Consider the following 16,136-nt stretch of genomic DNA (forward strand, 5'->3'; position numbering starts at 1 on the left):
AATACATTGAAATATGTTATTCTAAAAGTTATGTGGAACATTTAAATAATTTAATGAGATAATTAAGATATTTGCCATTCAATGATCCGTACCTTCCAACATTTTAAATCCTTGGTATGAGACAAAAAGCTGGGAATTCTGGGTTTCACTGTATGAAAATTAAACAGTAAGATAGGTAGGAGGGACAGAGCCTCAAAACAGGGGCCGTTCCCCAGATTGGCAAATCATACATAAAATTCACACTTACATTTTGTCATCTCTTTTATTAAAGGCCACTGCAAAAATGATTAGTTCATTCACACATTTTGTTTAATAGAACAGATATCTTACAAAAAAATAAAATCCTTTGTCCTATACCCTTTAATCTAACAAAGGCTAAGTCTGCAGCGTGCAGTTTACATTAAAATGAAGGTATAAACCCACATAACAATATGTTATTTTTTTTAATTTTATAGTCTTACAATTCATATTGGGCCAGATTACAAGTGGAGCGCTATTTTAATGTGCTCCTATAAAGGGACAAATTTGCTCATTTACGAGCGCACGTTAAATAACCAGCCATTACAAGTGGCTGGTTAATGCTCGCTCAAGCTTGCGGTTTCACTTTGCGTTAAGCGCAATTAACCAGAGATCAGACCTCTGGTTAAATATAAAAAGTTGCCCAATTGCCCCTTAATAAAAAATAAATATGAGCATCTTTTTTTAAAAAAAAAAATAAAAAAAAAAATCTGCACAAAGCAGTTATAAGAGGTTAAAGTTAGAGAATGTGCTGTGTTTGAATAAAAACGACACCTAAAGTGCCTTTACATAGAGGTCAATGGGGAACTGTGTTTTCACTATAAATATATACAGTATGTATATGCTTATATACATAGATTTTGTATGTGTTTATATGTGTATATACACATATAAACACATAAATCAATATGTTTATAAGCATATACATACCTGTATATATTTATTTATTTATTGCTGCCCAACGCTGCGTGAGCACTTGGTTTCTGGACAATGCGAATGCGAGGTTGCATTCGCATTGCGCCACACTTGTAATACCAGCGTAAGCGGGATATTGCGCTCCATTCATAATCTAGCCCATTGTGTGTGGTGGGTAATTCAAAAGCAAAGCAATGGAAACCCCATAAACTGTATTCAGTGACCTCATTATCAGGCTGTATAATTAATTTCAAGATAGCTGATAGCAAGAGATAATTATGCTGATCATTAATATTGACCAATAGGAAGACGGGGAAGACAGAAGAAGCTCTCAGCAAAGTTGCTGAGGATTATGGGATTTCCATCCAGGCGTATATCTTCTAGTGTCCGCCGAATAAAGGTGCGATCCTGGCTGTCACAGAACGTTTCCTTGTTCATTATCTGAACATTGTTATTCTGTGAGGAAAAAAATAAAGAAATACTTTTAATCCCATAAAGGGAAATTAAACTCTAAATAAATATTAGATAGAATTATATATTCATATCAAAGATTAGCCTGAGAATAATATTCAGATGTGTTTAAAAATATTATGTTTTTTTAAATATTTAAAAATATAAGTGTAAAGTCTCAGCGTCCCTAAAATAATGGGAGTCGCCATGTTGCAATTTAGGTTTCCATTTCTGCTTATGCCAATCAGGGACAGCTATAACTCAGTAACTGACTGCATATATAGTAGAGGTGTGCACGGGCGAAAAATTCAGTTCAGCCGAATAATACGTGCCGAATATTCAGACTCATTCGTTTCCTGAATATTAGGATGCTGTGCTATTCAGTATTTGTTTTGTATTAAACATAATAAGTACTGAATATGCATGGAAAAATGACATTTGTTTTTGTGAAATGAATGGAAATATTTTTTTTGCTACAGGTAAAAAGCGTGGTCCTGGGCTCTGTAAAGAAGTGGCGGCATTAGCACGGCTCTCAAGCGCGCTATAGGCAAGTATTTTTAAGTTGGAAAAAATACAAAGTCCGGAACCTGCAGTAAAACTTCAATGCTTTAATAATCCTTTAAAAGCGGTACATGTACATAAGACAAACACATGACCTCAGTGCAAGCTTACGCGTTTCGGCTTAGCTGCCGTACTCATAGCTTCCTATCCACCTTCTCACTTAAGGGCTATTTAAGAGGTGTAAAACCATTTAATTGGCTGGGGTTACATGTTTGAAATTAACTGTTTCATTGCTGTCTAGCTTAGCTATATAAACAATAGGCTTAATTGGCCTTACTCTTTGAATTTAGCTAAACATATTAACATTGGCAATTTACATGTCACACTGAAACATTAATACATTGGTTGCAACAACATATTTAAATTCTTAATTTCACAAAATAATTGTTTTTCCTCCATTTTTCCATATTTACATTTATACAGAAATTTTCAATTTAAATTAAAGGTGCTGTTTTAAGTAATACATACTTCATTATACATTACACACCTTATGGCCTTATTAGTGATACATAACCAACCTTCCAGCAGTCTATCTAACTTAGGCCTAGATTTGGAGTTCGGCGGTAAAAGGGCTGTTAACGCTCCGCGGGCTTTTTTCTGGCCGCACCATAAATTTAACTCTGGTATCGAGAGTTTAATCAAATGCTGCGTTAGGCTCCAAAAAAGGAGCGTAGAGCATTTTTACCGCAAATGCAACTCTCGATACCAGAGTTGCTTACGGACGCGGCCGGCCTCAAAAACGTGCTCGTGCACGATTCCCCCATAGGAAACAATGGGGCAGTTTGAGCTGAAAAAAAACCTAACACCTGCAAAAAAGCAGCGTTCAGCTCCTAACGCAGCCCCATTGTTTCCTATGGGGAAACACTTCCTACGTCTGCACCTAACACCCTAACATGTACCCCGAGTCTAAACACCCCTAACCTTACACTTATTAACCCCTAATCTGCCGCCCCCGCTATCGCTGACCCCTGCATATTTTTTTAAACCCCTAATCTGCCGCTCCGTAAACCGCCGCAACCTACGTTATCCCTATGTACCCCTAATCTGCTGCCCTAACATCGCCGACCCCTATATTATATTTATTAACCCCTAACCTGCCCCCCACAACATCGCCGCCAGCTACTTAAAATAATTAACCCCTAATCTTCCGACCGCAAAGCGCCGCCACCTACGTTATCCCTATGTACCCCTAATCTGCTACCCCTAACACCGCCGACCCCTATATTATATTTATTAACCCCTAATCTGCCCCCCACAACGTCGCCTCCACCTGCCTACACTTATTAACCCCTAATCTGCCGACCGGACCTGAGCGCTACTATAATAAAGTTATTAACCCCTAATCCGCCTCACTAACCCTATCATAAATAGTATTAACCCCTAATCTGCCCTCCCTAACATCGCCGACACCTACCTTCAATTATTAACCCCTAATCTTCCGATCGGAGCTCACCGCTATTCTAATAAATGGATTAACCCCTAAAGCTAAGTCTAACCCTAACACTAACACCCCCCTAAGTTAAATATAATTTTTATATAACGAAATAAATTAACTCTTATTAAATAAATGATTCCTATTTAAAGCTAAATACTTACCTGTAAAATAAATCCTAATATAGCTACAATATAAATTATAATTATATTATAGCTATTTTAGGATTAATATTTATTTTACAGGCAACTTTGTAATTATTTTAACCAGGTACAATAGCTATTAAATAGTTAAGAACTATTTAATAGTTACCTAGTTAAAATAATAACAAATTTACCTGTAAAATAAATCCTAACCTAAGATATAATTAAACCTAACACTACCCTATCAATAAAATAATTAAATAAACTACCTACAATTACCTACAATTAACCTAACACTACACTATCAATAAATTAATTAAACACAATTCCTACAAATAAATACAATTAAATAAACTAGCTAAAGTACAAAAAATAAAAAAGAACTAAGTTACAGAAAATAAAAAAATATTTACAAACATAAGAAAAATATTACAACAATTTTAAACTAATTACACCTACTCTAAGCCCCCTAATAAAATAACAAAGCCCCCCAAAATAAAAAATTCCCTACCCTATTCTAAATTAAAAAAGTTACAAGCTCTTTTACCTTACCAGCCCTGAACAGGGCCCTTTGCGGGGCATGCCCCAAGAAGTTCAGCTCTTTTGCCTGTAAAAAAAAACATACAATACCCCCCCCAACATTACAACCCACCACCCACATACCCCTAATCTAACCCAAACCCCCCTTAAATAAACCTAACACTAATCCCCTGAAGATCTTCCTACCTTGTCTTCACCATCCAGGTATCACCGATCCGTCCTGGCTCCAAGATCTTCATCCAACCCAAGCGGGGGTTGGCGATCCATAATCCGGTGCTGAAGAGGTCCAGAAGAGGCTCCAAAGTCTTCCTCCTATCCGGCAAGAAGAGGACATCCGGACCGGCAAACATCTTCTCCAAGCGGCATCTTCGATCTTCTTCCATCCGGAGAATGCGGATGGAAGAATGCGAGCTCAATCTGATTGGCTGATTGGATCGGCCAATCGGATTGAACTAGATTCTGATTGGCTGATTCCATCAGCCAATCAGAAAATTCTTACCTTAATTCCGATTGGCTGATAGAATCCTATCAGCCAATCGGAATTCGAGGGACGCCATCTTGGATGACGTCCCTTAAAGGAACAGTCATTCGTCGTTCAGTCGTCGGTCCGGATGGATGTTCCGCGCTGGAGGTCTTCAGGATCCTGCCGCTTCGCTCCGGATGGAAGAAGATCGAAGATGCCGCTTGGAGAAGATGTTTGCCGGTCCGGATGTCCTCTTCTTGCCGGATAGGAGGAAGACTTTGGAGCCTCTTCTGGACCTCTTCAGCACCGGATTATGGATCGCCAACCCCCGCTTGGGTTGGATGAAGATCTTGGAGCCAGGACGGATCGGTGATACCTGGATGGTGAAGACAAGGTAGGAAGATCTTCAGGGGATTAGTGTTAGGTTTATTTAAGGGGGGTTTGGGTTAGATTAGGGGTATGTGGGTGGTGGGTTGTAATGTTGGGGGGGGGGGTATTGTATGTTTTTTTTTTACAGGCAAAAGAGCTGAACTTCTTGGGGCATGCCCCGCAAAGGGCCCTGTTCAGGGCTGGTAAGGTAAAAGAGCTTGTAACTTTTTTAATTTAGAATAGGGTAGGGAATTTTTTATTTTGGGGGGCTTTGTTATTTTATTAGGGGGCTTAGAGTAGGTGTAATTAGTTTAAAATTGTTGTAATATTTTTCTTATGTTTGTAAATATTTTTTTATTTTCTGTAACTTAGTTCTTTTTTATTTTTTGTACTTTAGCTAGTTTATTTAATTGTATTTATTTGTAGGAATTGTGTTTAATTAATTTATTGATAGTGTAGTGTTAGGTTAATTGTAGGTAATTGTAGGTAGTTTATTTAATTATTTTATTGATAGGGTAGTGTTAGGTTTAATTATATCTTAGGTTAGGATTTATTTTACAGGTAAATTTGTTATTATTTTAACTAGGTAACTATTAAATAGTTCTTAACTATTTAATAGCTATTGTACCTGGTTAAAATAATTACAAAGTTGCCTGTAAAATAAATATTAATCCTAAAATAGCTATAATATAATTATAATTTATATTGTAGCTATATTAGGATTTATTTTACAGGTAAGTATTTAGCTTTAAATAGGAATCATTTATTTAATAAGAGTTAATTTATTTCGTTATATAAAAATTATATTTAACTTAGGGGGGTGTTAGTGTTAGGGTTAGACTTAGCTTTAGGGGTTAATCCATTTATTAGAATAGCGGTGAGCTCCGATCGGAAGATTAGGGGTTAATAATTGAAGGTAGGTGTCGGCGATGTTAGGGAGGGCAGATTAGGGGTTAATACTATTTATGATAGGGTTAGTGAGGCGGATTAGGGGTTAATAACTTTATTATAGTAGCGCTCAGGTCCGCTCGGCAGATTAGGAGTTAATAAGTGTAGGCAGGTGTCGGCGACGTTGTGGGGGGCAGATTAGGGGTTAATAAATATAATATAGGGGTCGGCGGTGTTAGGGGTAGCAGATTAGGGGTACATAGGGATAACGTAGGTGGCGGCGCTTTGCGGTCGGAAGATTAGGGGTTAATTATTTTAAGTAGCTGGCGGCGACATTGTGGGGGGCAAGTTAGGGGTTAATAAATATAATATAGGGGTCGGCGGTGTTAGGGGCAGCAGATTAGGGGTACATAAGTATAACGTAGGTGGCGGTCGGCAGATTAGGGGTTAAAAATTTTAATCGAGTGGCGGCGATGTGGGGGGACCTCGGTTTATGAACCGGCGTTAGCCAGAAAAGCTCTTAACTCCTGCTATTTTCAGGCGGCTGGAGTTTTTGTCGTTAGAGCTCTAGCGCTCACTTCAGAAACGACTCTAAATACCAGCGTTAGAAAGATCCCATTGAAAAGATAGGCTACGCAAATGGCGTAGGGGGATCTGCGGTATGGAAAAGTCGCGGCTGAAAAGTGAGCGTTAGACCCTTTAATCACTGTCTCCAAATACCAGCGGGCGGCCAAAACCAGCGTTAGGAGCCTCTAACACTGGTTTTGACGGCTACCGCCGAACTCCAAATCTAGGCCTTAGTATGATATCATATCAATACACTGTAGCCTGCTCTATAAATGTTAGTATCATGACATATAATATGACAATTTATCAACCTAAGTCCTAAATTATACGAAAATTAACTGTATCTTCAAAGATTGAAAATTAGTATTTAAAATATATACAATGAAAAACTTCAAGTCATCCTTTTCAGTGTAACATAAAAGTAAAATATTTACTTCCAAAAATTGATGAGGTCATAGGAAGAATTCAACCCCTTTGGATATCTAGTTTGAAGATGAAATATACAAAAGACCTCACGTTTCCCTAGTGCCTGATCTCTATCCCCTCCTCTTTGATTGGTATTAACCACTTCTATAATGGTCCATTTAAAGCTCTCTGCTTGTTTATTATGGACCAAATTGAAGTGCTGCACCAGGGGGGTAGTCAGGACACCCGTCTTAATATCCGAAAGATGTTCCCTAATTCGTACACGTGTTTCTCTGGATGTCATACCTACATATGGTCGGTGACAAACTTCACAACCTGCTAGATAGATGGTGTACTTGCTTCTGCAGTTCATACACCTATTGTGTCGATATGATTTATTCGTTACTTCACTTTTGAAGCCTTCACCTGTAATCACATGTTCACACGCCTTACAGGAATGATTATTACATCGAAACACTCCCTTGAAACGTAGCCAAGAGCTTGAATCCCTCATTTGTCTTGTTTTAAGCTGTATAGGTGCTAAATGTTACCTAAAGAAACTCCTTTTCTAAAGGAACATTTACATCCCTTTTTTACCGTATCTTCCAAAGCTGCATCTGCTGCCAATAGTCTGAAATTCTTCTGTACTATATGGCAAATTTGATGGTACTGAGTACTATAATCAGTAGTGAAGAAAATTTTCCCTTGATTAGCAGGTTTCCTACATGCTGATTTCTCTAGTTAGGTCCCTCTATCAATAATAGCAACTTCCTGTCTTGTTTTTGCTACTATATGTTGATTATAGCCTCTATTGATAAGGCGTTCTGTTAGTTGGCGTGCATGCATCTCATAGACCTGAGAGTTACTGCAATTCCTCTTCAATCTAGAAAACTGTCCCTTTGCTATAGACCTAAATACTTGCTCGGGATGACTGCTCCTGTCGTGGAGAAGAGTATTACCTGTGATCGGTTTTCTATAAACCTCAGTTTCAATTCCTACATTTGGTATACCGATCAGGGTTAGGTCCAAAAAATTAATTCTGGACTTATTAAGTTCAAAAGTGAACTCTAACCCTATATCATTGGTATTAATCCAGGTTACAAATTCCATTGCCCTTTCTTCAGTACCTCCCCACACCAGGAGCAGATCATCTATGTAACGTTTATAAAAACGGATGTACTGTCGAAAGGGGTTCCCACCTCCATAGATGCGGGACAGCTCCCACCAACCCATGTATAGGTTGGCAAAAGAGGGTGCAAATTTTGCACCCATAGCTGTCCCGCATCTCTGGAGGTAGAAAACCCCCTCGAAAGTGAAAAAATTGTGCGTCAATAGAAACCTGAGTATCCTCAATACATATTGCACATACTCATCCATATATCCTGTTCTATGCAAGAATAATTTAACAGCCTCTAGACCTTTGTCGTGGGGTATTGAAGTATATAAGGCCCTGACATCGATGGTAAGCCACACATCCGAAGCCTCCCAGTCCAAATCTTTAATCGGATTTAGTACATGAGTGGTGTCCTGGAGGAAACTAGCTAGACCACTCACCAATGGCTGCAGTATACTATCCAACCACTGGGAGGTTCTCTCTAGTAGTGACCCAATGCCACTTACAATGGGTCTACCTGTGACTCCCTCCAAGGACTTGTGAACTTTAAGCAAGTGATTGAAAATTGGCATCACTGGATTTTCCACTAGGAGGAAGTCACAAGTAGACTCATCTAAAATCCCCAATTCCTTGCCATCGTCCAAAATTTGTGCCAGTTCTCTTCTAAACCTAATAGTGGGATCACCACCTAATTTCTGATAGAATTTCTCATTTCCCAATTGCCTCTCTGCTTCGGCAATAAACTGGGATCTAGACATCACCACAACAGAACCACCCTTATCAGCATTCCTAATTACCAGGTCTTTGTTCTTTTGTAATTTCATCAAAGCCTTTCTTTCCTTAGCATTTAAATTGTGCTGTCCTGATTGGGTGGTCTGATGTAGTGACGTCAGATCCCTTTCAACCCGTGCCTGAAAGGTTTCCAAAATGTTACCCCTGCACTGTATGGGGTAAAATCTGGATTCCTCTTTAAATTTTGGTGTATTTGCCGGTACTGGATGTCCTTCCACTGGCCTAGATTTGGAGTTTTGTCGGTAACGACCCGAAAAACTAACGCCGGCTTTTTTCTGGCCGCACCATAAAAATAACTCTGGTATTGAGAGTCCACATAAAGGCTGCGTTAGGCTCCAAAAAAGGAGCGTAGAGCATTTTTAACGCAGCTTCAACTCTCGATACCAGAGTTGCTTACGGACGCGGCCAGCCTCAAAAACGTGCTTGTGCACGATTCCCCCATAGGAAACAATGGGGCTGTTTGAGCTGAAAAAAACCCAAACACCTGCAAAAAAGCCGCGTTCAGCTCCTAACGCAGCCCCATTGTTTGCTATGCGGTAACCCTTCCTACGTCTGCACTTAACACTCTAACATGTACCCCGAGTCTAAACACCCCTAACCTTACACTTATTAACCCCTAATCTGCCGCCCCCGCTATCGCTGACCCCTGCATATTATTATTAACCCCTAATCTGCCGCTCCGTAAACCGCTGCTACTTACATTATCCCTATGTACCCCTAATCTGCTGCCCTAACATCGCCGACCCCTATATTATATTTATTAACCCCTAATCTGCCCCCCACAACGTCGCCTCCACCTGCCTACACTTATTAACCCCTAATCTGCCGACCAGACCTGAGCGCTACTATAATAAAGTTATTAACCCCTAATCCGCATCACTAACCCTATCATAAATAGTATTAACCCCTAATCTGCCCTCCCTAACATCGCCGACACCTAACTTCAATTATTAACCCCTAATCTGCCGACCGAATCTCGCCGCTATTCTAATAAATGTATTAACCCCTAAAGCTAAGTCTAACCCTAATACTAACACCCTCCTAAGTTAAATATAATTTAAATCTAACGAAATTAATTAACTCTTATTAAATAAATTATTCCTATTTAAAGCAAAATACTTACCTGTAAAATAAATCCTAATATAGCTACAATATAAATTATAATTATATTATAGCTATTTTAGGATTAATATTTATTTTACAGGTAACTTTGTATTTATTTTAACCATGTACAATAGCTATTAAATAGTTAAGAAGTATTTAATAGCTAAAATAGTTAAAATAATTACAAATTTACCTGTAAAAGAAATCCTAACCTAAGTTACAAATAAACCTAACACTAGACTATCAATAAATTAATTAAATAAACTACCTACAATTACCTACAATTAACCTAACACTACACTATCAATAAATTAATTAAATACAATTGCTACAAATAAATACAATTAAATAAACTAGCTAAAGTACAAAAAATAAAAAAGAACTAAGTTACAAAAAATAAAAAAATATTTACAAACATAAGAAAAATATTACAACAATTTTAAACTAATTACACCTACTCTAAGCCCCCTAATAAAATAACAAAGCCCCCCAAAATAAAAAAATGCCCTACCCTATTCTAAATTACTAAAGTTCAAAGCTCTTTTACCTTACCAGCCCTGAACAGGGCCCTTTGCGGGGCATGCCCCAAGAAATACAGCTCTTTTGCCTGTAAAAAAAAACATACAATACCCCCCCCCCCCAACATTACAACCCACCACCCACATACCCCTAATCTAACCCAAACCCCCCTTAAATAAACCTAACACTAAGCCCCTGAAGATCTTCCTACCTTATCTTCACCATACCAGGTTCACCGATCCGTCCTGAAGAGCTCCTCCGATGTCCTGATCCAAGCCCAAGCGGGGGGCTGAAGAGGTCCATGATCCGGCTGAAGTCTTCATCCAAGCGGGGCAGAAGAGGTCTTCCATCCGATTGAAGTCTTCATCCAAGCGGCATCCATCCGGAGCGAAGCGGCAGCATCCTGAAGACCTCCACCGCGGAACATCCATCCTGGCCGACGACTGAACGACGAATGACGGTTCCTTTAAATGACGTCATCCAAGATGGCGTCCCTCGAATTCCGATTGGCTGATAGGATTCTATCAGCCAATCGGAATTAAGGTAGGAATATTCTGATTGGCTGATGGAATCAGCCAATCAGAATCAAGTTCAATCCGATTGGCTGATCCAATCAGCCAATCAGATTGAGCTTGCATTCTATTGGCTGATCGGAACAGCCAATAGAATGCGAGCTCAATCTGATTGGCTGATCGGATCAGCCAATCGGATTGAACTTGATTCTGATTGGCTGATTCCATTAGCCAATCAGAATTTTCCTACCTTAATTCCGATTGGCTGATAGAATCCTATCAGCCAATCGGAATTCGAGGGACGCCATCTTGGATGACGTCATTTAAAGGAACCGTCATTCGTCGTTCAGTCGTCGGCCAGGATGGATGTTCCGCGGTGGAGGTCTTCAGGATGCTGCTGCTTCGCTCCGGATGGATGCCGCTTGGATGAAGACTTCAATCGGATGGAAGACCTCTTCTGCCCCTCTTGGATGAAGACTTCAGCTGGATCATGGACCTCTTCAGCCCCCCGCTTGGGCTTGGATCAGGACATCGGAGGAGCTCTTCAGGACGGATCTGTGAACCTGGTATGGTGAAGATAAGGTAGGAAGATCTTCAGGGGCTTAGTGTTAGGTTTATTTAAGGGGGGTTTGGGTTAGATTAGGGGTATGTGGGTGGTGGGTTGTAATGTTGGGGGGGGATATTGTATGTTTTTTTTTACAGGCAAAAGAGCTGTATTTCTTGGGGCATGCCCCGCAAAGGGCCCTGTTCAGGGCTGGTAAGGTAAAAGAGCTTTGAACTTTAGTAATTTAGAATAGGGTAGGGCATTTTTTATTTTGGGGGGCTTTGTTATTTTATTAGGGGTCTTAGAGTAGGTGTAATTAGTTTAAAATTGTTGTAATATTTTTCTTATGTTTGTAAATATTTTTTTATTTTTTGTAACTTAGTTCTTTTTTATTTTTTGTACTTTAGCTAGTTTATTTAATTGTATTTATTTGTAGCAATTGTATTTAATTAATTTATTGATAGTGTAGTGTTAGGTTAATTGTAGGTAATTGTAGGTAGTTTATTTAATTAATTTATTGATAGTCTAGTGTTAGGTTTATTTGTAACTTAGGTTAGGATTTCTTTTACAGGTAAGTTTGTAATTATTTTAACTATTTTAGCTATTAAATAGTTCTTAACTATTTAATAACTATTGTACCTGGTTAAAATAAATACAAAGCTACCTGTAAAATAAATATTAATCCTAAAATAGCTATAATATAATTATAATTTATATTGTAGCTATATTAGGATTTATTTTACAGGTAAGTATTTAGCTTTAAATAGGAATAATTTATTTAATAAGAGTTAATTAATTTCGTTAGATTTAAATTATATTTAACTTAGGGGGGTGTTAGTATTAGGGTTAGAATTAGCTTTAGGGGTTAATACATTTATTAGAATAGCGGCGAGATTCGGTCGGCAGATTAGGGGTTAATAATTGAAGTTAGGTGTCGGCGATGTTAGGGAGGGCAGATTAGGGGTTAATACTATTTATGATAGGGTTAGTGAGGCGGATTAGGGGTTAATAACTTTATTATAGTAGCGCTCAGGTCCGGTCGGCAGATTAGGGGTTAATAAGTGTAGGCAGGTGGAGGCGACGTTGAGGGGGGCAGATTAGGGGTTAATAAATATAATATAGGGGTCGGCGGTGTTAGGGGCAGCAGATTAGGGGTACATAAGGATAACGTAGGTGGCGGCGCTTTGCGGTCGGCAGATTAGGGGTTAATAAGTGTAGGCAGGTGGAGGCGACGTTGAGGGGGACAGATTATGGGTTAATAAATATAATATAGGGGTCGGCGGTGTTAGGGGCAGCAGATTAGGGGTACATAAGGATAACGTAGGTGGCGGCGCTTTGCGGTCGGCAGATTAGGGGTTAATAAGTGTAGGCAGGTGGAGGCGACGTTGAGGGGGACAGATTAGGGGTTAATAAATATAATACAGGGGTCGGCGGTGTTAGGGGCAGCAGATTAGGGGTACATAAGGATAACGTAGGTGGCAGTCGGCAGATTAGGGGTTAAAAAATTTTTTTCGAGTGTCGGCGATGTGGGGGGACCTCGGTTTAGGGGTACATAGGTAGTTTATGGGTGTTAGTGTACTTTAGAGTACAGTAGTTAAGATCTATATAAACCGGCGTTAGCCCAGAAAGCTCTTAACTACTGACTTTTTTCCTGCGGCTGGAGTTTTGTCTTTAGATGTCTAACGCTCACTTCAGAAACGACTCTAAATACCGGAGTTATAAAAATCCCATTGAAAAGATAGGATACGCAATTTACGTAAGGGGATCTGCGGTATGGAAAAGTCGCGGCTGAAAAGTGAGCGTTAGACCCTATTTTGAGTGACTCCAAATACCGGCGGTAGCCTAAAACCAGCGTTAGGAGCCTCTTCAGGATGCTGCCGCTTCGCTCCGGATGGATGCCGCTTGGATGAAGACTTCAATCGGATGGAAGACCTCTTCTGCCCCTCTTGGATGAAGACTTCAGCTGGATCATGGACCTCTTCAGCCCCCCGCTTGGGCTTGGATCAGGACATCGGAGGAGCTCTTCAGGACGGATCGGTGAACCTGGTATGGTGAAGATAAGGTAGGAAGATCTTCAGGGGCTTAGTGTTAGGTTTATTTAAGGGGGGTTTGGGTTAGATTAGGGGTATGTGGGTGGTGGGTTGTAATGTTGGGGGGGGATATTGTATGTTTTTTTTTACAGGCAAAAGAGCTGTATTTCTTGGGGCATGCCCCGCAAAGGGCCCTGTTCAGGGCTGGTAAGGTAAAAGAGCTTTGAACTTTAGTAATTTAGAATAGGGTAGGGCATTTTTTATTTTGGGGGGCTTTGTTATTTTATTAGGGGTCTTAGAGTAGGTGTAATTAGTTTAAAATTGTTGTAATATTTTTCTTATGTTTGTAAATATTTTTTTATTTTTTGTAACTTAGTTCTTTTTTATTTTTTGTACTTTAGCTAGTTTATTTAATTGTATTTATTTGTAGCAATTGTATTTAATTAATTTATTGATAGTGTAGTGTTAGGTTAATTGTAGGTAATTGTAGGTAGTTTATTTAATTAATTTATTGATAGTCTAGTGTTAGGTTTATTTGTAACTTAGGTTAGGATTTCTTTTACAGGTAAGTTTGTAATTATTTTAACTATTTTAGCTATTAAATAGTTCTTAACTATTTAATAACTATTGTACCTGGTTAAAATAAATACAAAGTTACCTGTAAAATAAATATTAATCCTAAAATAGCTATAATATAATTATAATTTATATTGTAGCTATATTAGGATTTATTTTACAGGTAAGTATTTAGCTTTAAATAGGAATAATTTATTTAATAAGAGTTAATTAATTTCGTTAGATTTAAATTATATTTAACTTAGGGGGGTGTTAGTATTAGGGTTAGAATTAGCTTTAGGGGTTAATACATTTATTAGAATTTGCAGTTTCAAAATTATTCAACCCCTTCATGGCTAACATCTTTAGTACTTAGTAAAGCACCCTTTTGCTGTTATAACCTGTTGCAAACGAGATACTGAGCCAGAAACCAGCTTCTGGCAGCGTTCCTGAGGGATCTTAGCCTATTCCTCATGAGCAATGACCTCCAGTTCTGTAATATTCTTGTTTTTGCGTGCTGCAAACTCCTTCTTCAAATCCCACCAGAGATTTTTTATGGGTTTAAGTCAGGTGACTTATTAATATAATTTTATTGTAATAACTTTATTATAGTAGCGCTCAGGTCCGGTCGGCAGATTAGGGGTTAATAAGTGTAGGCAGGTGGAGGCGACGTTGAGGGGGGCAGATTAGGGGTTAATAAATATAATATAGGGGTCGGCGGTGTTAGGGGCAGCAGATTAGGGGTACATAAGGATAACGTAGGTGGCGGCGCTTTGCGGTCGGCAGATTAGGGGTTAATAAGTGTAGGCAGGTGGAGGCGACGTTGAGGGGGACAGATTATGGGTTAATAAATATAATATAGGGGTCGGCGGTGTTAGGGGCAGCAGATTAGGGGTACATAAGGATAACGTAGGTGGCGGCGCTTTGCGGTCGGCAGATTAGGGGTTAATAAGTGTAGGCAGATGGAGGCGACGTTGAGGGGGACAGATTAGGGGTTAATAAATATAATACAGGGGTCGGCGGTGTTAGGGGCAGCAGATTAGGGGTACATAAGGATAACGTAGGTGGCAGTCGGCAGATTAGGGGTTAAAAATTTTTTTTAGAGTGTCGGCGATGTGGGGGGACCTCGGTTTAGGGGTACATAGGTAGTTTATGGCTGTTAGTGTACTTTAGAGTACAGTAGTTAAGAGCTATATAAACCGTTAGCCCAGAAAGCTCTTAACTACTGACTTTTTTCCTGCGGCTGGAGTTTTGTCTTTAGATGTCTAACGCTCACTTTAGAAACGACTCTAAATACCGGAGTTATAAAAATCCCATTGAAAAGATAGGATACGCAATTTACGTAAGGGGATCTGCGGTATGGAAAAGTTGCGGCTGAAAAGTGAGCGTTAGACCCTATTTTGAGTGACTCCAAATACCGGCGGTAGCCTAAAACCAGCGTTAGGAGCCTCTAACGCTGGTTTTCACGGCTACCGCCAAACTCCAAATCTAGGCCACTGTTCCTTCCTGCCACAAATCATCTAATATGGCAATATCGCCTGCCTCAGAAAATGATGCTGCATTAGCTGTAGCTGTCCTATTGTAATGTTCCACCCCACTTGGATGTTCAATTTCCTCAATGTTTTTGTTATAAAATTTTTTTTTCAAAGTTAATCCTCTGATTAGTTTATTTAGATCTATTAAAGTGTTGAAAAGGTTGAAGCTTTGTGAGGGAACAAAACCCAAACCTAAATTCAACACTTTTAATTCCATTTCCGTGAGTGTATAATGTGACAAATTTATGACATTATTATTCACTGGTATTTGCTTCTGAATCTCCATCTTCGAGTTGGGTACCTGTTCTGGCCTGAATGCCCCTCTGGACCTCCTCTCCCTCGACCCCCTCCTTCCGGTTTGGTATGGGGGAGGGAAAAAACCTGTTCCAAACCTAATCTTTCTTCCTGATTCATGCTGGGAAGGTCCCTATGACTTCCTTGTGCATTCTCTGTAGTATATTTAGAGCCTACTATTCTCTGTTGTGTTTTAAGAATGGGCATAATTTCTTTCGTTTTTGTCTTAGGGCTCACCACTTGTTCCTCCTCTGCATTAGTTGCCAAAGGGAAAGATCTAACACCTGTCTCTTCCCCACCTGACGCTGAACTCTCATCGTAAGATTCAGCCTCACTTTCAGAGAAAGTCACCTTTTTATTAGCAGAATCCTTTTCATTGTAGTCGG

General features: G+C 39.3%; 1 protein-coding gene across 1 annotated transcript in view; it reads right to left on the reverse strand.

Annotated features, from left to right (window-relative positions):
* Positions 1 to 248: 248 nt before the first annotated feature.
* Positions 249 to 16,136, reverse strand: part of OPTC (opticin) — a 67,696-nt gene continuing 51,808 nt past the window's right edge. The window contains 1 exon segment of the mRNA XM_053704695.1: positions 249 to 1,389. Within this exon segment, the coding sequence (XP_053560670.1) occupies positions 1,222 to 1,389 (168 nt within the window). The 3' untranslated portion in view covers positions 249 to 1,221.

Source organism: Bombina bombina, chromosome 3, assembly GCF_027579735.1.
Source record: "Bombina bombina isolate aBomBom1 chromosome 3, aBomBom1.pri, whole genome shotgun sequence".
NCBI classification, from domain to species: Eukaryota; Metazoa; Chordata; class Amphibia; order Anura; family Bombinatoridae; genus Bombina; species Bombina bombina.